General features: G+C 39.3%; 2 protein-coding genes across 4 annotated transcripts in view; one reads left to right on the top strand and one right to left on the bottom strand.

Moving 5' to 3' along the window:
* The window catches only part of PDE6H (phosphodiesterase 6H), a 179,661-nt gene that overhangs the window by 42,568 nt on the left and 111,578 nt on the right, over nucleotides 1-25,515 (bottom strand). The gene's annotated exons all lie outside the window — the stretch shown is intronic.
* On the top strand, nucleotides 47-25,513 carry ERP27 (endoplasmic reticulum protein 27). 2 transcript variants are annotated; one of them, XM_060658282.3, is made up of 7 exons: nucleotides 47-1,296; nucleotides 1,660-1,760; nucleotides 3,654-3,791; nucleotides 16,463-16,579; nucleotides 20,566-20,691; nucleotides 22,539-22,736; nucleotides 23,142-25,513. In XM_060658282.3, exons 1-7 carry the CDS (start codon nucleotides 1,203-1,205, stop codon nucleotides 23,187-23,189), a joined length of 822 nt encoding a protein of 273 aa, XP_060514265.1. In that variant the 5' UTR covers nucleotides 47-1,202; the 3' UTR covers nucleotides 23,190-25,513. The 2 variants fall into 2 exon arrangements, with proteins under 2 accessions (XP_060514265.1, XP_078306198.1); XM_078450072.2 differs by lacking the exons at nucleotides 47-1,296; nucleotides 1,660-1,760 and adding an exon at nucleotides 2,212-3,415.

Raw genomic sequence — 25,515 nt, 5'->3', positions numbered from 1 at the left:
TTACATTTGTGAGTTTCCTCAGAGCATATGTGTGGGCTGGACACAGTAGAGACGGTATTTACATCACTAGGAAATGTTTAGTCTCCCTGTTCTAGTGCAATGAGCAATGAATATTCAGAATGTGAATAGTAGAAGTCCTGAGATATTTTATTTTATAGTAGTACCATATGGAACTTTCTCCTGAGCTTGAGACCCATATATCTTACTACCTATGGGAATCCTATCTTGGATTTCAGAGGGCACGTGTGGGCCAAATCAGTCACTGCTTTTCTCCTGCTTACGACCTTCCAATATAATCCCAGTTGCTTTGAGAATAAGATCCTACACTTCTTGTATAATGCCCCCTACAATCTGGCCTAAATTCAATTACTAATAATTCTCTCACACATTACATTTGCATCTCCGTGTTTGGGCTCTTTACATGAATGGGCTTTTTACATGAAACTCTCTTTCCACCTTTGTTGCCTGGAAAAATCCTATTTACAGAGAACTCTGCTTAGGCATCCCTTGTAGGAAGAAAACCTTCACTGAACCCCACGATTGTGCTAAGTGTCCTTAAGTCTGTATTTTCATAGTATCCTATGAGTTTCTCAATTTTTAATCACCTCCCATTTTATATTTAAATGATCTGTTTATTTGTTCATCTTTCACACTAACAATCTGGGAAAGGCTGGATCAGATCATACTTATCTTCGTATCCCTAGTACTTAGATCAATACTTGCAGAGAATATTTCCTTTTTATTTAATCTAAATGAACAGACTTGGGGCGCCTGGGTGGCTCAATCGGTTGAGCGTCCGACTTCGACTCAGGTCATGATCTCACAGTTTGTGGGTTCAAGCCCTGCGTCGGTCTCGGTGCTGACTGCTTGCTCAGAGCCTGGAGTCTACTTCAGATTCTGTGTCTCCTTCTCTCTCTGCCCCTCCCCCGCTCACGCTTTGTCTCACTCTGTTTCTCAAAAATAAATTAAAAATTTAAAAAAAAATTTATAAATGAACAGACTTGACTTTCTTCTGGTCGGTTATGTTCTGAGATCTTGTCACTGAACCTGGTTTTTAATCTCAGAAGTTGAAGGTTCCCATAGAACCAGCTGCAGAGTTCCCAGAACACTAACAACACTATGGCCAGTTAACTGGAGTAGGTTGCTGTGAATTGGCCTCCCATAACAGGTCCAGGGCTTGGAGCAGGAGCAGAAAAAGAAGGATGGAAGCTGACCAATGCAGATTCCTGTTTCTATTATTTCTTTTCATGTGCCAACTATCTCCAGAAGTTGCTGCAGAAGTTCAGGAATCCTCAGGTAAAAGAAAAAAGCACTTGGGTGACCATAGGGCAAAAGTATTGTGAAGGAAAGGGAATATGGTAGTGATCTGGGTGTTGTTCCTCCCGATGTAGAACATCTTCTAGGAAATGCTGGATAAAGATTTGTGTTCCATAGTAGAGGCAAGAGAAGCCTAGCATTATTCTTCAGAGAGAGACCATGAGGTGAAGTCACCTTCCTTATAAAACAATAAAGCCTTAGAATGATGACAGTGCCCTTAGAGACTGTGATCTCCTTGGCCTTGGAGAGAAAAAGTATGGATACCCTCAGCATTTAGAACTGCTTCTTCTGCACAGGATACCCCAAAACCTTCTGCTTCTCTCTCTCTCTCTCTCTCTCTAGATGATTCTGGTGCTTCCCGGGAAACTGTGCAGCTCACAGATGTCCCAGCTGCCATGGAATTCATTGCTGCTGCTGAGGTGGCTGTCATAGGTTTCTTCCAGGTTTGTCCAGTGACCCCATTTCTGTTCCCCCAAAGAACCGGAAACATTCTACCTCAGAGCAGACATGAGAGTCACCTGCTGGCCACTGCACTAGAAGTCAAGGGACACAGACTTCACTTTCAGCTTATCAATCTAGACCTCTCAATTTCAAGACATTCCCAGTCTCTGAATTATGTCTTTCTCACACTTGATTCAAGACTTCTGAGTCTTGGGGTGCCTGCGTGGCTCAGTCAGTTGAGCATCCAACTTTTAGTTTTGGCTCAAGTCATGATCCCAGGGTCATGGGATCAAGCCCCTCATTGGGCTTCATCACTGAGTGTGGAGTCTTCTTGGGATTCTCTCTCTCTCTCTCTCTCTCTCTCTCTCTCTCTCTCTCTTTCCCTCTGTCCCTCTCTTCCCCCTATCCCCCCAAAAAAGAGTTCTGGATCTTCTCATCTATAAATGCTTTCAATGTTAAGTCAGTATCTGGATTGCTGAGGCAGAGACCAGAGTAAACCCAACCTCTATCATTCAGGGAACACATTAGTCAATAGTTAATCTCTTTCTAAAGTCTTACCAAGTAGGTAGTCCCTCACTTGTCCTTCTCTTTGTTTGTTCTGAAATGTTGAAAAAGGATGACATTTTGAATATTTGAAGTATTAGCCTCCATCTTCCAGATTGGCTGCCTGACTAATGAAAGCAGCCATAAATGAAAGGGCACCATTCCAGCATTTTTATCTTTCTTTGAAGGTAACATCTGGTTATTCTCACAGATCAAGCCCCTACTCTTATTGCAGACCTTCTTATCTATTTCCACTAATTAGTCACCATCACCCTGTCAATTCTGTGTACACAGCTGGAAATAGCTTCAGTGAGATGCATGTGGGGAAGGAAGACAGGGGAGCATGCTTCTCAGTGATGAGAGATCTGAGCAGTAGACAGAAACGGCCACCTTCAGAAAGGCAGGGAGAAGCAAAGAAAGTGGGAATAGAGGAATTTGCAATAACTTAAACAGCCACCAGATGCCGTCCGTCATTTGATCCATGAGTAATTCCACTCTAAGGGGAATTAAAAAAGGGCAAGCCTAGATTAGCAAGTGTTCATAGCCTAGGATGAACTCCACACACCCTTTCCAATCACCCCAGATGCAAGGTTAGTCAGCTTCTTTCTTTTTGCACATCTCTTCCTCCAGCCCAGAAAGATGTCAGAAAAGAATATGCTCCCTCCTGTTTATTGCCTGGAGCTGCTATGGGCAAAGGTCCTGTGACAGCAGGGAAAATGATGCCAGCTTTCTGTAGAAGGACTGGATTATTACTTAGATGTGGTTTCCCTTCTGTCTGCTGCAGGCCTGAGTTCTAGAGTTGGAACAACACAGAAACAGTATCTTCATGGGCAATACCTCAGGCTCAATGCAGGGGAAGAGGATTGTTCTTCCACATCCGGCACAAACTTTTGTTAATAAAACCTCTAAGTTCCATTTTAATTTCCTTTATTATTATTATTTTTTTCCTTTCAGGACCTTTGACAGTACCTATTTATTTCTGCATTCCTTCTTTCCTCCACAAATTGTTCCCAAGACATTTGCCTCCTCGGGTATATCAATGACAGTGCAGCCAAACTCCACAGGCATCTATGATTTTGAGGCCCTTCTCTGCTAATAAACTGCAAATTTTATGGTAAGGCCAGACAGGAGTTTCAGGCTTAGCTACAATTTTGTAGTTACCTATTAGCCCACCAAGCCTGGAAAATTCAACAACACCACGGCAAATTTAGAGGTAAATGTTGTTTCACTTGACATTAAATCAAGTCTATTATTTTTTTATATGAGTGAGCACGTTTCTACTCCCTATTCTATTTCTATGTGTCTCCTCTCCAAAATAATCCCTGTGGGTTTTTTCCCCCTCTTGTTTTCAGGATTTAGAAATCCCAGCAGTGTCCCTATTCCATAGTATGGTGCAAAAATTCCAAGCCGTGTCATTTGGAATCAGCACTGATTCTGAGGTTCTGGCCCACTACAACATCACTGGGAACACCATTTCCCTCTTCCGCCTGGTAAGTTGGGTGGGCTGCTCGAGCCTTCTTCCAGTTTTTCCTTTGGTTGTGGATTCACAAATTTGTGCAACTAGGAAGGGCTCTATGACTTTAACACTAATGATGGTGCCAGGGACCATTAAGTCAGGGACGATAATGACAAAGATGGTGGATCAACTCAAGCTTCCCGAACAGGTGCTGTCATGACTTGGAAAGAAGACTGGACTGAGAGTCAAGAGGTAGGATTATAGCACTGCTTTGTCACTGGCCAGCCATGCGACATGGGCAAGTCACTTAACAATTTTTAGTTTCAATTCCTTCATCTATAAAATAAAAGAGTTTGACCATATCATCTCTAAGGTCATTTTGAGCTCTAAAATTTTATATTTTTATATCACTGGGAGTTCACTTACATTTACCAAACATGCGTTAAACAATATCTGTGTCATCTGCAAGATACGGATAATAAAAACATGTTAAATATGTCCCCTGCTTTCAATAGATCTTAAGACATAGTAGAGAATGTAATCATAATTTATAAGTATCTACAATGCAAAAAACATCACTGTGGATAAAGTATTATAATGGTTAAAAGGATAAATGCAATGCAGGAATTCTGACAAAAAAAAAAAATGAGGAAGGAGGGGCACCTGGGTGGCTCAGTCAAGTGTCCGATTTCAGCTGAGGTCATGATCTCGCATTCACAAATTCAAACCCCACATTAAGCTCTGTGCTGACAGCTTAGATCTTGGAGCCTACTTCAGATTCTGTGTCTCCTTTTCTCTCTGCCCCTTCTCCACTTGCTCTGTCTCTGTCTCTCTCTCTGTCTCTGTCTCTCTCTCTCTCTCTCTCAAAAGTAATAAATAAACATTAAAAAAAAACTTTTTAATGAGGAACCGGACTGAACTAGAATTTAAAGGGCAGATAAAATTTGGACGAAGTAGAGGAGCATTCATGTCCAAGGTGGGGAAAAAATTAAACTCAAGAAACAATGATCAAGCCACTTTGACTGGATCTCAGGGTACAAGTTTGGAGAAAAAAAAATATAAGACAGAGGAGTTTGATTGAAACCATATTATGGAGAAACTTGAATACCAATTTAGTGGGTTTGCATTTAACTGGGTTGGCACTAGAAAACCCTTAAAGCCTTGAGATCAGGAGAGTAACATGAACAGGAATGTGTTTTTAGCAAGATGATTTTGGCAGTGATGGCTGGGATGGATTGTTAAGCAAGAACACAAGAGTTAGAGAGGACTTTGGTTAGGCTGACAAAATCAATCATGTACTGAGGGTCTGCAGTACAGAGGTAGCAATAGAAAGTGAAGAAAAGGCAGGTCCTGCTGCTGATTAAATATAAAAATTGTGGAAAGGAGGCAAAGTTTAAAGGCAGGGTATGTAGAAATAGTGAGGGCATACACAAAAAATAGGGTTTTCTGATGCTTTAGTTAGTTGTTGAGGTTGTATTGTTGGTGGCATATCAAGATAAAGATGTCCAGAATCCACTGGAAATGCAAAATTGGGACAAAAGATAAAGTTTTCAAGATTTCTGCACAAATGGCCTTCTCCCTTCAGCCTCCATCCTATATATTTCACTTCTCATCCACATCTCTTTTAAATGTGTTTTATATTCAGTGTCTCCAATTTTCTTTAAGCTCTTAAATACACTGCTATCTTATCTATGCCCACACCCCCTCAAAACTGCTTTTACTGAGGTCAGCATTGCTTCCATATTTCCAAACCCAATGAACATTCTTTAGGTCTTACTTAAGTAAACATCTCTGCCATGTTTGACATTGTTGACTGTCTCTTCAACATTCTTTCTTTCCATTACTTCTAGGAGCCTACTTCTGGTCCTCTTCTGCTTTTCTTAGTTTCCTTGAGACCTTCTCTGCCTCCATCTACACTGCTTTCTGACCCAGTGCTCTTTCTAATCTGGTTTATAGAATTCACGTCCTGTAGAAGCAGAGACTATTTTGTCCATTACTTCAACCACAGAGCCCAAAAAAAGTGTCTGTCATATAGCAGGTGCTCATTAAGTGTTTGTTGAATGAATGAATGAATGAATGAATGAGTTTTCCTTAGGTAATACAATTCTTATTGTTGACTATCATGGGTCTGCTGAGGATTTGAAGTGCTTTATCTCTAGCCTGGACCTCTCTCATGATTCAAATGCTTGTTGTATATAACTATTTGGATACACTCATAAGCACTACCATCCCAACATGTCCAAAACTGAATTTATCATCTGCACCTGCTAAATTATATTTGTTCCTCTAAAACAACTGTATTGAATGGTTATGTTCATTTGGTCTAATTTTTGCCCATTGCACCTCCAATCTTATTGAATCTATATTCCCCTTTACTTTTCTTACCTTATTTCCTATTTAGTCTCTTAGCATCTTTGACATAAACAATTTCGATAGCTTCTTACTCTCCCTTTGTTACTTCATATCCAGTTTCTAGATTGGTATCACAGTGCTGTATTTCAAATGGAAATTGGGCCATGGTACTGCCTTCTTAAAACCTCTTCAACATTCCCCATTTCTTACAAGATGAAAAACTGACATATTTAATGTTACATATAGTCTTTTATGACCCGGCCACTATCTGCTTCTCTAGTCCCTTTTCCAACATGCTTCTACCATAGGCTTTATCCTCTCACTTCCCAAGTATACACAGTTTGATGATACAACTCCATGATTTCACTCACACAGGCTGTTCCTCTGCCTAAAATGCCACCACCCTCAATGCCCCCTTTCACCTAGCCTCACCCAGCTAACTCCTCAGATTCCAGTGAATGAGTTCAGACATTGTATCCCACACAAAGCCTCCAAGGAATCTTCAAATTGGCCTGCCTATTCCTCTATACTTTGATATCTCTATTTATATTTATCATTTTATAGTGCGTGTCATGTATCTTTGTGTCTGTCTCACCTACTACTCCATTAGACCATGAGCAGCTCAAGGGTAGGAACCATGAATTGTTCACATTTGTTTTCCAAAGCCCACAATATGCCTCTGGTCACAAAGACCCTCAGAAGTACTTGAGAAACTGACTCACCTCCAAAAGCACATCGGAGTCCCTTCACCAGTTCTTTCCCACCTGGACAGTAGTTGCAGGTGTGCATTTCACCATTGTGAAATTGGATTAAATGAAGCTCTTCCAATGAAAAGCTTTGGTAGGAAAGACAGAAAGTTAGGCTAATGCCTTTTGCGTGACTGTTGGACCACTGGTAGTAACCCTTCAATAAAAAAATTCTAATCAGCTACATCTCCACAAGTACTTCTTTCCCAGTTTGTTATTTTAAGTCTCATAAAGAACCGATTTTTTTTAAATTTGTTTTTAATGTTTATTCATTTGAGAGAGAGAGGGAGTGGGGGGAGGGGCAGAGAGAGAGGGAGACACAGAATCCGAAGCAGGCTCCAGGCTCTGAGCTGTCAGCACAGAGCCTGACTCCAGGCTTGAACCCACCAACTGTGAGATCATGACCTGAGCCGAAGCTGGACACTTAACAGACTGAGCCACCCAGGTGCCCCTCATAAAGAACTGATTTTAAAAGTCTTGGTACTAAAATAAATACATAAATAAATAAATAAGTAAATGTCTTAGTACTACCAAGATACACATGTGGGAAAGAAAAACAAGTGCTGTTGCTTCCAATGTCTCTACAGATTTTATAACCCCTAATAGGCACATTAGCTTTGCTTACAATCTATCCTTTGTGAAGCCCTGTAGATGACTTCCCAGAGCTGTTCATGCTCCCTTAGCATCTGCTTGTTGTTTACCGCGAAGGGCAGCCCCACTCTGAATGAACTCCTGGGAACCCTGTGGATGAGATTATTGCTGTACCATACCAAAAACAAACACACCGGTTCCGCCCTACTCCACTGGCAGGTCTGGGAGAGGTTCAGCTTGTGCTGCGCCAACTTTTAGATAAACATATTTTTCTCAGTTTATACTTTCAAAAATTTGGTCCATATTTTAACAGGATTATTATTCAGGAGTTTGGGATGACTTTTTTTTTTTAAAGAACATCAAGACTATGCATTTTTCAATTAGGAAATGGGGACCTGTTGCAAATTTCTTGGTACCTACCTTCATCTTAAATGTATAGTTCATTCTGTTTGTTTTTATGTTTGTTTTTAGTACCTAATTTATCATAGACACTATGCTAGGTGTTTTTCAGTGTTCTACCATTTAATTCTCGCACAAATCTGACGCAATCATTATTATGGTCCCTGCATTATCAAGAAGGAAGCTAAAGTTCCATGAGATCAATTCAGTTGTCAAAAGTGTATACAGTAGGGGCGCCTGGGTGGCTCAGTTGGTTAAGCGTCCACTTCGGCTCAGATCATGATCCCACAGTTCCTGAGTTTGAGCCCCACGTCAGGCTCTGTGCTGACTGCTCAGAGCCAGGATCCTGCTTCGGATTCTGTGTCTCCCTCTCTCTCTGCTCCTCCCCTGCTCATGCTCCCTCTCTCTCTGTCTCTCAAAAATAAATAAACGTTAAATTTTTTTTAAATAATTAAGAAAAAGTCTATAGAGTAAACAGACATCTGATTCATACCCAGCATAGCTGTCTCCAAATCATGCCATTTCTGTGATACTATAGTGACTTTCCAAAGTACTTAACCCTGACAAAAACCTTTGTTTTTACTCCTAGATTCTATCTATTCTAATGCCTCTCATGCTAAAGCCTACTTATTTAGAGCACTTGCTCCTAAACGATTCCTCAACCCCACCTCCACCCCTGCCTTTGCACTACTTAAACCCTAGAATCATTTCTCCAGATTTACTCTAGGCACTACACATTTTGGCAAAGAAATCTCAGGATTTAGACATAGAGAGTTTTCAATGGTAAGAACATATTTGGAGATAAACTGGAATAATGATGGGTGAAAACACAGTAAGACTGCAATGAGTTGACAGGACTGGGTGCTTTGAAATGTTTGAGCAATAAGAAGCCAGCAACTGTTATATTCATGGAATACACCACTCTCCAAAAACAGGCAGGACAACTATATAAATGTGATCAGGAAGAATTGAACTAAGTGGAACAAAAATAAGTTGTGTATGACAACTTGTTTAGTGTGTACGACAGCTTGTCTTTTGTGAGTGCGACTGTAGGGAGACCCTCCACACTCTCTCAAGTGCTCTCATTGTTGCCCTAATGGAGGTATAATCCTGGGTTGAATAAACCATGAGCCTGTTCTAAAATGGAATTTCAGATATTATTTGAATGTTTATCCTGCTTTGGGTTTCTTCAATCACCTCTATTTTAAGAAATATAATTAGCCTAACTTTGACCCAATAGGATAGTAATGGAAACACAGTAAAAGCATTCTTCCATTCCCTACATGGTTATGTGCTGGCTACTTATTATACTAAAAGCACCTTGGGGCACTGGGTGGTTTAGGTCAGTTAAGCTTCTGACTTGAATTTGGATCAGGTCATGATCTCACAGTTCATGGGATTGAGTTCCACGTTGGGTTCCATGCTGACGGTGCAGAGCCTACTGGGGATTCTCTCTCTCCCCCTCCTCTTCTCTCTCAGAGAAAAAGAAAGAAGGAAAGAAAGAAAGAAAGAAAGAAAGAAAGAAAGAAAGAAAAGAAAAGAAAAGAAAAAGGAGGAAGGAAAGAAAGAAAGAAGGAAATGAAGGAAAAAAAAAAGGAATGCACCTTTCCCAACAAAGAGAATCAAAAGGAATGAGTGCATAAAAATAAACTAATAAATGCAGGAAGTAAGGTATGTCAAATTATTAAGTTTTTTTTCTAAAGTATAGTTTTATGAACTATATGGCAAGCTAAATGGTTTATAAAAACAAACCCAGGGACATGAGGGATTTTGTTTAACAAATGATTTCTCAGTGTTATTCAAGATATTTAATACTGTAACTGTGGTGTAAACTAAGACAACTTTAATATACTTTATGAAGTGCTGGGCTGTTAATTAAAGAAATACATAGAAATTCAAAAGAATATTGCTGAAGTACTAATGAACAGAAAAAAAAAAAAAACCCTGATTAATCTTTTGGTATGATAGTAGTGTCTAAAACAAAATAATCCACTTCAAATATTCTTTGGGGAGTCTCAAAATTGTATTTTAAGGTGGAAACTCTTCTGGTTTACAGTTTCTGTTTTTCTTCTGGTGCTTCTTTCTTGGGGAAGAAAAATAACATGATATCTCAAGTAAAATTCTTTCCAAACACTGGGGAAAAAAAATATATTAAAAAATCTTTCCCCAGCTCTTGGTTTCAGGATCAGATTTTCTGTCCAGGGCATTATGCAAATACTTCCCTTTACAGAGGGAGATTTCCTGTTCGAATATTGTTTCCAGGAGCCCTACACATGACGTTCCAGAGTTTATTAGCCTAAGAAAGAGTGACCCAGTCGGCCATGTTTTATTAAAAGAAGTACTACAAACTGGAGAGACTTCAGGAGAGTGGTTTTTATTAAAACTCTGCTACTTCAAGAATGTTATCACCACTTAACATCCTTCGCCTCCAGTATGCCGCATTCCTTAAGCCCAGAAACACCTGGAATAACTGGGCTTCCTGCTCTCCCTGTTCTGGGAAATGGGAAGGACTGCTTGGAAAAGGGCAGAGAGGGAGGGGCTTCCTGACCGCAGCACAGCTCTGTTAGGTGAGGCACAGCCGCTAGAGTTCCTAGACAAATAATCAGGAAGTAGTCAGACACATGAAATAGTAAAAGGACCCTGATTGTGATTATAATAATGATGAGTTTGATGTTTGCAATTAGCAAAGCCTTAAGTTAGAAGGACACATGCCAGCTGGCAAAGCAGGCCTTAAGCAGCCTCAAAGATTCTGTGGGCTCATTTTCTTTCTTTCTTCACTCTTAGTGCCCTGGGAAGGAGGATAAGAGAGGCTGGGCCAGGACTCCCCCTAGGAAGACTTTTCCTTTTGCTTTTAGATTTCTGCCCCAAACCTTCCACTCGGTTCCACTTCGTGAATATTAAAACAATTAAATATACAAAGAGAGAGTTCACATTTTATTTTTATTTATTTTGAGAGAGATAGAGCATGTGCAGGGGGGAGGGGCAGAGAGAGAGAAGAAGAGAGAATCCCAGCAGGCTGTGCACCAGCAGCAGCACAGAGCCCAACTCCGGGCTCAAACTCACAAACCATGACATCGTGACCTGAGCCAAAACCAAGAGGCAGATGCTTAACCGACTGAGCCACCCAGGTGCCCCGCGACTTCACATTTTAAAATATCCTATGGTTTGGGGGCGCCTGGGTGGCTCAGTCGGTTAAGCGGTTGACCTCAGCTCGGGTTATGATCTCACGGTCCATGAGTTCAAGCCCCAGGTCGGACTCTGTGCCGACAGCTCAGAGCCTGGAGCCTGCTTTGGATTCTGATTCTGTGTCTCCCTCTCTCTCTGCCCCTCCCCTGCTCATGCTCTGTCTCTCTCCGTCAAAAAAAAAAAAAAAAAAAAAAAAAAAAAAAAAAATTAAAATATCCTATGGTTTTGATGAATTTTTTTCAAAATTCTTATTTTGAAATACATATTTTTGTACCTCAGCATTTATTTATTTCTTAAATTTGAGTTGTGCAAAACAGTCATAAAATAATTAAATCGCTATCTGAGGGAATGTCAGCACTCCTGTGCCTCAGTGCCTAATATACAACAGGCACTCAACAAATGATTCATTTGCAAATGTATTACAGGAGATATATCCAGAATTAATAATATTAACCATAGCATGCCTTGGACTTCTTAAAGGTGCATATTACCTTTAACTAACCAATGGGAGACTGCCTTGAACAAAAGAAGAGAAAAATATGCAACTGGGAGTCATCATGCAAAGGGCATAATGAGCAATCTTGGATTCCTAGTGTTTAATTTACCTTTAATTTACCTTTAAATGAATTCCTTCCTGCATAAACTAAAACGACACTTATCTCTGACTTTGCTGGGTTGACTCAGAGAAAGGAGCTTGGGGGGTAAAAGGATAGTTCTGATCCAGACCAAGAGCAGATTGGGTAGGACCTATATGAGAAAGCAGACATAAGGGAAAGGGGTTGAGATGTCCAAGGGTTGGTAGCTCAAGGATCTCAAAAGTGATTCAAACTATTTTAAGAAACAGAACTGTTCAGAAGCTAGCATTTGTCTGTAGGCATAGTTGCTCTGGGTGATGGAAGTATTATCTTGTGCTTTATGGACAGGAGTAGATTCGGGGATGGGAATGGAAAACTCTGGGGATAAGAATTGACAGTATGAAGTCCTATCTTTTAATGTATTTGAGTATGGTGGAAAGGTAACTCTAAAATGCTAATCTGGGATTACAGACTAGGTAACCAAATAATCCCTTTCACCAATAACAATTTATTTTAAAATCCAGGCAAATAGTAAAGGGGGCAAGAGTCTTTGGAGAACTAGCAAGAGAGAGAGAGAGTGAGAAAGAGAGAGAGAGAAATAACTAGACTAAGATCTAGAAGATAAAACCCCAAAAGGAAAACCCTGTATTGGGACTGCTTTTTGTCTAGGGGCTCTTCTTACTAGTTTTTGAAGAAGCAGTCAAGAGTCTGAGAAGTGTAATAGCTTTTTTGTGACACTCAAGGAACCTGAAAAGTAAATGTTGAAATCCAGGGCCCAGATGAGGAAGTAGGAGGTAGATTTAGTAAAACAGCCTTTGCCCCACTTTGAACCCTAAAGAACAGTACCCTAAGAACAAGGATTTACCATAAGTAAATCATCCTTCCCAAGGACTACAACAAACCATCTCAATCCCTGAAATTGGATTAGGATGATCGTATATGTATATATATATATATATATATATATATATATATATATATATATATACACACATACCCATGCACATAGATATACACACATATACCTCTACACATATATAATTATACTTATGTATCATATATATAATCTACCCTAAGCCATGCCATAGTATAATAGCTGACTCAAAGAAAAAGAGAATAATTTTATTTATTTATTTTTTTTGAAGTTTATTTATTTTTGAGACAGAGAGAGACAGAGCATGAATGCGGGAGGGTCAGAGAGAGAGAGAGGGAGACACAGAATCTGAAGCAGGCTCCAGGCTCTGAGCTGTCAGCACAGAGCCCGACGCGGGGCTCGAACCCATGGACTGTGAGATCATGACCTGAGCCGAAGTCGGACGCTCAACCAACTGAGCCACCCAGGCACCCCCAAAAAAGAGAATAATTTTAAATCAGAGAAGAGATTACCCTCAAAGCAACATCAAAAAGGCAATACTAAATTTCACTGATGACTTCTCAGTGGAAAGAGTGGAATGTTACATGTAAAGAATTATATCTTGCAAAAACAGAAAGAAAATAATTGTGAACATAGACTTCTACCTCCAGCAAAAATAGGCTTGAAAAATAAAGCTGAAATAAAGATATTTTCAGAAACCAAACTGAGAGATTATGTCGCCCAAAAGATCTGACTCATACTAAAAGGTGCTTTCTAGACAGAGGGCAAAACATCCCAGATAGAAGCTCAAAAGTACAGGAAGAAATGAAGAAATCTCACCAAAAAATATGAGATTTAAAATTATAATACACAATAATAATCATCTGTAAGCCTTGAGTGTGGGGTCAGGGTATATAGTTGGATGGAGGAAAACTGTATTAAATTGTTCTAATCTCTACATTATCCAGGAAGAGACAAAATTGCCAGTTAAAATTAGACTCTGACAACTAAAGAATGCATGTTGTGTAGTGCATGCTGGTTATCTTCAAAAGAATGATCGTAGCTTGTGTAACTTCTAAGCCAATCAAGGGAAGGAAGGAATAATATAAAGTGCTCAATCAATTCAAAGTAGTCCAGAAATGGAAGAAAGTGGGATTTGGAACAGGCAGAAACAATGGGAAATGCATATGGAAATAAATATATTAGTAATTACATTCTATAAAAAATAATGCAATGCAAAGACAAGGATTGGCAGACTGGATTAAAAAATACAACTCTGAGCTTTTTACAAAGGACATATTTTAAAACGTAGGGACAAAAGATGTAGATGTAAAATAGAAAGATAGATTGAAAGTAAAAGGATAGAATCTAATACATGGCCTAAGAATATATAAGCAAATCTAACAGAGTTATAAGAAAAAATTGTTAAATTCACAATCATGTTGGGAGATTTTAATCCTTTTTTCCCCTAAAGTTAATTTATTTATTTGGGAGTGGGGGAAGGACAAAGAGAGAGGGGAAGAGAAAGAATATTAAGCAGCCTGCGAATTGGCTTCCAGAGCCTGACTCAGGGCTCGAACTCAGGAACTGTGAGATCACGACCTGAGGCAAAACCAAAAGTCAGTCGCTTAACAGACTGAGCCACCCAGGCACCCCAGAGATTTTAATATTACTCTCTTGATAAAATAAATTGGTTAAAAAATTCAATAAGAATATAGAAAATTTGAATTATAGAATTAACCAAGTGAGTCATTAGTTTATACAGAATACTATATTAAAAACTGCAGATTATACATAATTTTAAGGACATATATAACACATGCAGAAGTTGACAAATGATATAAATAAAATGTAGAAATTAAGCTACAAGGTTAATACTGATTACAAGATTAATATTGATTCATATCAATACAAGATTAAATTAAGTTCTTAAGAGCCAATAGGTTAGAGAAGAAATAAGAACAGAAATTGGAAAACATTTGGATTGAATGATAATGAAATCTACATATAAAATTTATGGATACATTTATAGCCCGGTAAGGAGGAAATGTGTAGATTTTAATATATATTTTAGAGAAGGATGATGATAAAAATCAAGGATCTAAGCATCCATTTTAAAGTGAGAGAAATAAGTTCCAGGTAGATCTTAGATCTATTGTGAAAGATAAAATAATAATGTTTATGGGAGATAAGAGAATTTCTTCATGACTTTGGTGCAAAGATTTTTAAACAAAACAAAACAAAAATACACACTAGTTACCAAGGAAAATATTGATAACGTCAACTACATTGAAATTACCTTCCGTTCATGAGCAATAGCCAACAAAAGGGAAGGTCCCTGTGAAGGAAGATATGCCATACAGAAGCAACAAAAGACTCACATAACAAAGTGTATAAAAGCATCTTCAAACCAGTGAAAGAAAGATAGACAGCTCAATGGAACAATAAGCAAATGATTTGAATTGACACTTCGTAAAAGAGGACATACAAGGGGTTACTCAGGGAAATGCAATTAGAGCCACAATAAGACATTACCACACATTCACCAGAATGAATAAAATTATAAAGGCTGGTAATACCAAGTGTTGGACCAATGGGGGCTTTCAAACAATATAGGTGTAAGCATAAATTATTATCTACTTTAGAAAATAGTTTGGCATTTTTTTAAGTTTATTTATCCATTTTGAGAGAGAGAGTGCGCGTGTGTGTGAGTATGGGAAGGGCAGAGAGAGGGAGAGAAAAAGTATCCCAAGCACAGAGCCCAACATGGGGCTGGGTCTATGACCATGAGATCATGACTGAGCCAAAATCAAGAGTTCGATGCTTAACCAACTGAGCCACCCAGATGCCCCAATAGCTTAGCAGTTGTTGTTAGTTGAAAATACACACACTGTCTAATGAAAAATCCCAATCCAAGGTATATGGACAATGGTTATGTCCCATGAACAAGAGTGTTCACTGCAGCATTATTTTAATAATCAGAAACTGGAAATAACCTAAATATCCATCAGTGTAAAATGAGTAAGTTTTGCATATTTATACAATGGAGTATTATATGCCAAGGAAAATGAGCAAATTTCAGCTAAATGTGATGACATGAATGACTATATACAGAATGTTGAGCAAAGAAATGAGATATGTGTACATAAAATATACTGTTAATTTCTATTTTCATGAAGTTTTAAAAAAGAAAACTAAACCATAGGATTAAAAAGTGCATCTTTAGGTGCATCTAAAGCTATAAAGAAAAGGATGAAAATGCCCACCATAAAAGTCAGGTAATGGTCAACTTTGGCAAAAAAAAGAAAAGGGCAAATTATGGATTAGAAGGGAAGACAGAAGGCATCAGGAGTTCTGGCAATATTCTACTTCTTTATCCAAGTGGTGGCTCCACAATTGTTTGCTCTGTGATAATTTTTTAAAAACTGAGTTTTACATTTTATGTTTCATGCTTTTCTCTGTATGTGCATATTATTTCACATTAAAAGGGTACATACATAAATCTGATTATGTAAATGTAAACCCTTGACTTCAGGTTCTTAGAGCGTAATCTATTTAGCTTGACTTCAAGGCCCTTCAGAAGTTTGCCCCAGCCTACCCCACTAACCTTGTCCCTCTGCTACTCATACTTAACTAGAATTACTGTTATAGTTATGACAAACCAACTGCAGCTTCCAGAACATAGGATCTCTCATCTTTTTGTCCATTGTAAATACCGTTTTTCGAATTAAAACTCTCTCCCCATCCTCATTCATCTAACCAAATTTTAGCTATTTTTCAAGACTTACTTCCTCCTGGAAACTTCTCTGCTCTTCCTTTAGGTGATATATGGGCCCATGATTCCCCTGTGATGACATTTCTGTATCCCACAGGACAGTGTGTTCTTTGAAGGTGGAGAATATTTCTTATTTCCCTTTATGTCTTTTGAGTTTTAGTGCCTGACACGTGGTAGATAGTCCAGAAATCAGAACAGTGACAATTTTATCCTTTTTGTGTTACCCAGGTGGATAACGAACAATTGGATTTAGAGAGCAAAGACATTGAAAGCATTGATGCCACCAAATTAAGCCGCTTCATTGAGATCAACAGCCTCCACTTGGTGACAGAGTACAACCCTGCGGTAAACAATAGTCCTTGGCTCCAGAACCTTAAGTCCCTATGTCAGGGAGGGTACTTGTCTCCATACAGAGATCTCTCCTTCCAGGAGTTTTAATCCTTTGACCAATAATAACAGTAACTGATATTAACTGAACACTCAGCTGTTTATGTTGCAAACTTTACTCCAACCCTTTAAGTATGATAGACTTGTCCCTCCTCAACAAAGAAAGAAACAGAGTTAGAAAACTTAAACACTCATCAGACGACTAGTAAGGAAGAGAGCCAAAATGTAGAGTCAAGGTGACCGAGTCAAACACTTTTGAGCTTTGCTGTCTGAGAGTGTTCATTAAAAGCAACTCATCTAAGCAACACTCTAGACCACACTTCTCAAACAAAATTGTAATCGATGCTGAAGATCCACTTTTCCAAAGGCATCAGTGACCAATCCACTTGCAAAATAAAATTTAATGGAAAAATTAAATATTAAAAAATAAAGCCCACTGATCACATACTTGGATGTTACAGCAATGTAAAATTTCTACAAAAGTTTTTAAAACTTCGTCCTACCTCCTTGTGGACCTGTAACTAACAATTCTTGGTCTGGCACCCCCTACACATGCCTAGACCCTCATGGTGATATAGCTTTCTTTCTAGATTTATCTTATGGTGTTGCACACTGCATGCCACCTGGGTGAAGGCATCAGCCCACCCATTCTGATCATCTTCTGGTCGTCTAACATTCTACAGCGTACACAGTGAATTAATTACTTTCTATGTCCTGTCTTTTCTTTTCCCTGGTGTAGAACATAAGGTGATAGAGTATTAATTTCCAGTGATCTCATCAGTTCTGAAATGCTGTGCATTCTCTAATAACAGTACTTTAGAGCACATCATGGTTTTTAGAACTCACAAAGCCAATTCACACCCATTTTCTCACTTAATGTTCACATTGATTTTTTGAGGCCAAAGAGAGAAAATTACTATGCCCATTTTATCAAGGAGCACATTTAAGATCCAAGTGACTTATTCAAGGTCACTAAGTCAGAAAGGTAGAACTGAAGGCAGAAATTTTAACTCCTGATGGATTAGCTCATATTGTCTACTCCCATTTCACAGGAAAGAAAAGAGAGTTCAGAAAAGGGAAGTTCCTCAAGGCCATATGACTAGCAATTTGAGCTTCCGAAACAGCTCTCTGCACTTGTCCCTGCTTTTTTTTTCATGACTAGTCTGACAGAATCCTGTGGTTTTTCCATTGCCCCACACAGCCTTCAATAGGAAACACCCCTTTTCCTGTTGACTAAATTCCTGTCCATCTTTCACACCACGTTTGTCTTCATAGAGTGGTGACTCCATTTCCACCTTTGTTAAGATTCCAAACACACGCACCCCAGGGGTGTTGGCAGCAATAATCAAAAAGGCAGTTTTCTCCTAGACCATCATCATTCTCATGATTATATTTGTAGAGGTCGGGAGTGCTTGTGGGAAAAGAAAAGATGATCTTAGAGTCCCTAGGTCTATGGCCCCAGGGTCCTGGAGTTCTGCGGGCTAACTAAACAAGGACTGGCCTTCCTGAGTTCTTGTGCCGAGTTCATCTCTTATCTTACAAAGTAATGACATATTACTTTAAATTCCACATTAGTAGTGAAGGCACATCACATCAAGAAGAAATTAGGTAAGAATTTCTTTAGAAAAGCAAGTTCACCTTTTGTTGTCACTTCTACATTTACCAAAGGTGATATTTTTCTCATTTGGAGACCTGCCTCCTCTACTATAGCTATTTCTCATCTGCTGTGGATGCAGAGGTTTGCACCAGTATCAATGAGGAGGCCGAAACTCACAATCATGTATTAAGCCAGCTGTATACGTTTAATGCCCACACTTGATACTTAGCTTCAAGGTGGAAAATCAGACTGTCTGTTAAGATTAAATTAATCACTTCTGCTATACCCAAGACAGCTGGGTATACCCAAAAAGTAAGACAGCTGTACTTTTTGACTCTTTAGCTTTGATTTCTTGACTTCCCCCAAATTATTCTCCAACTCAGCTCTAGGAGGATACATGCATGCTTTAAGTTTAGGTAGCAGGATCTAGTAAAACAAGACACTCTTATTTGACATCCAATCTCCCAAATTTAAAATCTAAGAACTGGCTTTAAACTCCAGGTAGAGGGGCGCCTGGGTGGCTCAGCTGGTCGAGCAACCTTCAGGTCATGATCCCAGGGTCATGGGATTAAGCCCTGCGTCAGGTTCCATCCTAAGTGTGGAGCCTGCTTAAGATTCTCTCTCTCTCTCCTTCTGCCCCTTTCCCCTGCTCATTCTCTCTCTCTCTCTCTCTCTCTCTCTCTCTCTAAAATATAAATTAATTAATTCCAGGAAGAAAGTTTTGGAAAAGAGCTCATTGAACACTCCTTGCCTACTTGGCCAATACTGCTGGAAAATCTCTACGGAGTAGTGTGTAGCTTCCAGAAGAATCCGACCTAGCTGGCTCCCCTTCTCAGCATCCTGGGACTCTGTCTTATAGTTCATTCATCCACCATACTCTCGCTTCCTGTACACATGCTAGTTTTATAGAAATGCTTTCTGTATTTAAGCGGGAGAGGTGAAAAGGGATAGGATTTATTTAAAAGAGACTCTTGGAGCACGGTTTCAGGAAAAGAAAAAAAAAAAAAAGTGAAGAGAGCCAGTGCCATAGTTTCAAGCTCTCTCTTCTCCTCACTCTGGCTCATGGCTGTACTACTCCCCTCCGTCACTGATAACTTCACGGGAAATCACTATCTCTAATCAGCAAAAAAGGGCCAATGCTTCTGGCCTCCTGAAGAGCTTATCTTATTGCTGAGGTTTCAGGCAAATGGCTTTCATTTGAGTTGGTTTAGATGGGGTTTTGCAATTAACTATGTATAAAGCAGGACAACCTGATGGTTAAGAGCATGGCCTCTGGGGTGCTTGAGTGGCTCAGTTGGTTGAGCTTCTGACTCTTGATTTTGGCTCAGGTTATGATCCCAGAGTCATGGGATGAAGCCCTGTGTTCGGACTCCACACTGAGCATGCAGCTGCTTAAGTTCTCTCCCCAACTCTCCCTCCCCTCTTGCTTTCTATCTCTCTAAAAAATTAAAAAATAAAGAGCATGGACTCTGGAGCCAGACTGCCTGGTGTGAATCCCAGTCCACAATTTATGTAACTTTGGGAGAGTTTATGCCTTAATTCCCTCATGTATAAAACTGAAACTTTGAGGATCAAGTTGGTTATTATATGTAAAGACCTGGAAACAGTGTCCAGCACATAATAAGCATTCAAAAGTGTATCTGACTGCTCTTGCGACATGGAAAGGGACTGAGAAGAAGTAACTGATAAGTTACATGATATATTCGTTGTCTATTGATGTATAACAGATTACCCCAAAATTTATCAGCTTTTTTAAACAGTAAAGTTTGATTATCTCACACGGTTTCTGTGGGTTAATTTGGGAGAGGCTAGGCGAGGTGCTTTTGATCTGGGGGTTCTTGTGAGGTTGTAGTCATTGGTCAGAGAGGTAGTCAGTCATCTGAGGGTTGGACTAGGGCTATAGGATCTGCTTCACATAGCTGGCAAGTCAGTGCTGGCTATTAGTAGAAGGCCTTCATTTTGTGCTGTGTGAATCTCTTCATAAGGCTACTTGTGTGTCCAACACTGGGACTGGCTTTCCCCAGCATGAGTGATAGAAGAGAGAAGGCAGATGCCCCTATGTTTTTTATGACTTAACCTTGGAAGTCACACTCTGTCATTTCTGCAATATCCCAATGGTTGCTCAGTTCAGCCTTTTTCATCATGGATGATAGGGATCTACACAGTTGCATGACTGCCCAAGGGGAGAATTATGGAGGGCCGAGATGGAGGCTAGTTATCATTTGTGTTATGGGTGGATAGTTCTCATTTATATTTCAGCCTACCTATTTACTGGGTTGCCACTAATGGTTTGTTGTTGTTGTTCCTTGTCTATTCCATTTAACTATAATACACTTCAATTTGCCAGACTGCGATTGGCCTATTTAATAGCATGATTCAGATTCATCTTCTACTGATGATGAACAAGGCCTCCCCAGAGTATGAGGAAAGCATGCACAGATACCAAAATGCTGCCAAGCTCTTCCAGGGGAAGGTAAGTCTGGAATAGCAGATAACCCTTTTGAATACTCAGTACTAGGACACTAAAAAAAGCAGATGGGTCCAGGGAGGTTAGATAAATAAGGAAAGTGAGTATGATTAAGAGATCATGAATTAAGAACTGGGACATAATAAGTCACATTACTCCTTTTTAAAATTAAAGATGTTGCGATCGCTGTATTAGGTATTTACCCAAAAGATACAAAAATACAGATTAATTAGGGGTACATGCACCCTAATGTTTATAGCAGCATTATCTACAATAGCCAACCTATGGAGAGAGCCCAAATGTCCATCGACTGATCAATGGATAAAGGAAATGTGAATTTATATATATATATATATATATATATATATATATATATATAATGGAATGTTAGTCATCAAAAAGAATGAAATCTTGTCACTTGCAATGATGCGGATGGAGCTAGAATGTATTATGCTAAGTGAAATAAGTCAGTCAGAAAAAGACAAATACCATATGATTTCACTCATATGTGGAATTTAAGAAACAAAACAGATGGGTATATGGGAAGGAGGGAATAAAAGAGATGACAGGGAAACAAACCACAAAAGACTCTTAATGATAGAGAACAAACTATGGGTTGCCAGAGTGAGGTGGGTGGGAGGTGGGCTAGATGGGTGGTGAGTACTAAAGAGGGCACTTGTGATGGGCACTGGGTGTTGTATGTAAGTGGTGAATCACTGAATTCTACTCCTGAAAAACAAGAACAAACAAACAACAAACAAACAAAGAAGGCTGATGAATGGGTTTCCTAAAAATAAAAAAATTAAAACTTAAAAAAGGTACAAATATTTTCAATATGAATAAAATGAAGCAATAAGGATAAACCTTTTTGCTTGCAAATTCAAAAAAAAATAAATTAAATTAAGTTAAAGATGTATTTCATACTATTAAAGACCTATATAACCATATCTTCCCTTGGTGGGAAGTCTAGTTTTTTTCTGTATTGAAAAGTGAAGAAAATAGAGACCCAAAGATGCTGAAAATAAAAATCACTTTTTAGTCACAATTTATTTATTCTTTGCCATTGCCTCTTAAAGTTTTAAACTCAGGACTTATTTCCCATATAAAGCACCTATCATACCTGGGGCCTACTAGATGTCCCATAAATGTTTATTTCTGTCCCCTCTCTACTTTGTACAGTTCTGTTTGGTATGACTGAAATAGTAAAACTTCAACCACTTCAAGGCTACTGCATTAAACTAGAGACATTTTCAATACTGACATCTGTCTGGTAGTAACATAAGTTGACTTTCTGGTGGTTGTTTCCCTAACACTGGCAGTTTTCAGTGTTTCTAAATGTAGACGATCCTCTAACAAGAATATTCTAAATATTTCTACTTTGGGTAGAAGGTTTGATTTAATAATATAAAATAGTTGACATTTATCAAGCATTTATCACATGCTAAAAACTGTACTGAAAATACTAGATGGATCCTCTCATTTAATCTCCCCCAACAAAAGCCTATCTTGCCGATGAGAACACTGAGCCTCAGAAAGGCTGAGTAATGTGTCAAAGTCACACAGCTAGAAAGTACCAGACACAAAACTTAAAATGTATCATCTGCTTTTAACCATTAGGCTATCCTTGCTTATTTAGCTAATCACTAAAGTTGCTTCCAATTCTCTGTTCTTAAAATTAAATAAACTTGATCAAAGGGGTAAAATACCAAAGCAGTGAAAAATAAGAAGCAATCCATTCAATTGGATGGCACAGACCATAAGTTCAATCAGTATAACCTGCAACAATCGTGAAAAGTCTCTTTCTCTTCCGGACCTCAGATAGATGTTTCCCTTTCAAACCTCTCCAACTGCAGATTCTTTTTGTTCTGGTGGACAGTGGTGTGAAGGCCAATGGGAAGGTGATCTCATTTTTCAAACTAAAGGAGTCTCAACTGCCCGCTTTGGCAATTTACCGGACTCTAGATGAGGAGTGGGATACACTACCCAGAGCGGAAGTTTCAGTGGAGAATGTGCAGAACTTTTGTGATGGATTCTTGGGAGGGAAACGGCTGGTAAGTGGGAGACTTCAGGAAGAGCAAGTTGAGTGTCACTCTCTGTGTCTTCTCATTTCCTGTTGAATAAAAATTCTTTAAGCTCTACTGGATTTGACTAAGAGCAAAAGTACATGAGGATATGGTGGATAGGATCAGGAGGCTTGTTAGGATAGAATCGTGAGAATAGAACTACATATGCATCTTTGGAAGATGTCTTGCACATGAAAAGGAGCTGAATTTGGGGTTTTACCATTCTGTTTGCATTATTAATGGGAAATAAATAAGATTCCCATATATAAGAGTTCGTGAAATAAAAATTAAAGATGGATTTAGGTCTTCCAGGAGTCATTACATAACTCATTTTGCTAATCTCTCAAAACCAAGAGCCCCAAATCTAAATAATAGTGTTGTGATGTTTTTCAGAGAGAAAATCATGAATCAGAAGAAAAGACTCCAAAGGTGGAACTCTGAGCTCTCCCTGATACTCCCGAATACTACTAAGAATTTACACGACATAACAAAAGGGCAACTCAAACTTCAGAGATGCTAACCAACAGGATGAACAGGCCTTAAACACACACACACACACACACACACACACACACACACACCCCTCCATTTTGTTCCTTAAAATCTCATTTACTCTCCTTATCCTTTCTTTTAAATTGTCTACACTCTCTCACTACCCATCCGATCTTCTTCTACGCATTCATACTGTGTAGTCCCATACACAGCAACACACATCACTGAATGGAGCCTTTAAGAGAAATATTGTGATATTTCTTTGAAGGAGAGGCATTCCTGGAGGGAGGATATTCTGATTTGTCATTTAATATTGAATCTTTACACTGCACAGGACGTACATGCAACATAGTTTCTGCTCTTTAGTGGTTAAGGGTTGAAACTCTACCTTCCTCATGAGCACACGTCCCTGTCTAACTCCCAGCCGAGAACAAAAGGAAGTTTTAAACACCTTTGCAGAACTGCGTTTTTGCCGGGGTCAACCGGTGTTTCCAAGTCTCTAAACTCAGCAGAAACAGACTATGTAAAAACTCTATGCTTGTGTAGCATTCCTAACTCCCCATGTAAATCAACAACCGCATAATAAATAAAAAGCAATAATGTTATAAGAAAAGACTGGCATCTCTTTGCAGGCCAAACCTTTTGTAAATACCCAGATGCCCAATTAAGCAGTAGGCACCTCACCCTTCGGTGTCCACTGTTTAGCGTCCGGCCATGAGCCACTAATGTGTTATTGTTAACTTGGTGGGTGGGATGGAGAGTGGGTAGAGACCATCCTCCATGAGGATTGGTATAAATGTGGCAAAAGAGCTAGGAGTCGAATTATGTAAAAGGTTGGGGAATAAGTAAGGAGGGGGTTACTTGGCTCTGGGCGGGGGCTGACTAGGAGTGGATTATTGCAGGTAAGGTGTTCAATCCAGCCCATGTGAAACAGAGGGAGAGTTTGGCTGAGTGTCTCTGGCCTACAGGCTGTTATTGTCAACACACAGATGCTGCATTGTTCCCAGGAGGCCCTTGGCTCAGAAGGAAAGGGCCTAAGTGCCGAAGAGTTGAAAAACCACAGTGTGCACCTTAAGGATTGGTCCAAGTGTGGAACAGGGAGTGAAAGACTTAGTTGTTTCTTTCTGTGGGGAAAACTCCACAGCCTCTGAGCTGGGAGTGGACAGCTGGCAAGGACGCTATGAAAGCAGCAGTGTATGGCATGCTCCCTCAGCAACATGAGACTGAAGGATTGTGAGGAGGCCGTCCAGTTCACCCATGGGGAGGAAACCACCCCGTCTTCTCTCTCGAGGCTAAAATATATTCCTAGGGTAGGCACATCCCAGAAGCCTCTCTTTGATCCTGTAAACCAGAGCTCTTGACGTCTACAGTCAGGAAATTCTTCCTGATATTCAGCTGAAATCCTCTGGCCACACAAACCCGTTTCTTCTTACCTGCAATCCATGGAAATTCTTAATAGCTGCCAATCACCATCTCCAAGTGGCACCTCCAATTCTTACTGGGTGTTCTTAACCTCCTTATCCAGTCTTGTTTTCTCCCTACCTACAATCCAACTCTTCAGCTAATTTGCTTTAATTCCAAGGCACTTAATTGGCTTTATTATTTTTCCCTCTTCCCTCTTTCTCAAATTTCCTTCTTTTTTTGCTTAAAAAATAGCAGATTCCAAACCACTGTGAGAATTTGGTAAATGTCAAAAGATAAATTCCCATGAATTCACCCAATATTCCACATTGGTCAACACTGACCGCATCTTTATAGTGCATTTTGCTGCTTGATGACATGCGACAGAAATTTTATTATATATTGTCTTTTAATGCTTATCTTTTATCTTTATTGTATTGAATTGTTCCTTCAGTTTATGGTTTTCCAGAACTGTGAGAGATTTTTGCCTGTCTGTGTCACAGCCAATCTGGTTTTTGTAGCTCTGGCAACTCATGACCAAAGAAGGGAACTCTTTCAGAAAGAAGAAATTTCTAAAATTTCTCATTCATTCATTAAATATCAGACTTAGTATTATAAAGTTCTACAGTTTCTAGATCTTCTCTGTCTCTGGATAATATCTTCCTAAGACTCTGCATTCTTTCCCCAAGGTCATGTTATTGTTGAAACATCTAGATATATGTTAGCTACTTTTCATGATGGACTCATTCTTTAGCCCTAGCTGGCAAGAAATTGCCATACTTTCGTTTAAAGTTTGAAGGAAGTGGTGATGCCATACAATAGAACTTTGTAAAAAGATACTAGAAGATAGAAGCCTTTTTTTTTTTTTTTTGAC

The sequence above is a fragment of the Panthera onca genome, chromosome B4, assembly GCF_046562875.1.
Source record: "Panthera onca isolate mPanOnc1 chromosome B4, mPanOnc1 haplotype 2, whole genome shotgun sequence".
NCBI classification, from domain to species: domain Eukaryota; kingdom Metazoa; phylum Chordata; class Mammalia; order Carnivora; family Felidae; genus Panthera; species Panthera onca.
Note: the sequence above shows the minus strand (reverse complement) of the source record. Positions and strands in the feature narration are given on the sequence as shown.

What these genes read in the sequence shown, in the direction of transcription:
- ERP27 (XM_060658282.3), top strand. Translation starts at nt 1,203, where the DNA reads ATGGAAGCTGACCAATGCAGATTCCTGTTTCTATTATTTCTTTTCATG. An exon ending in CTGTCATAGGTTTCTTCCAG is followed by an intron (nt 1,761 to 3,653) that starts GTTTGTCCAGTG and finishes TCTTGTTTTCAG; the next exon opens with GATTTAGAAATCCCAGCAGT. An exon ending in TGACAGAGTACAACCCTGCG is followed by an intron (nt 16,580 to 20,565) that starts GTAAACAATAGT and finishes TCAATTTGCCAG; the next exon opens with ACTGCGATTGGCCTATTTAA.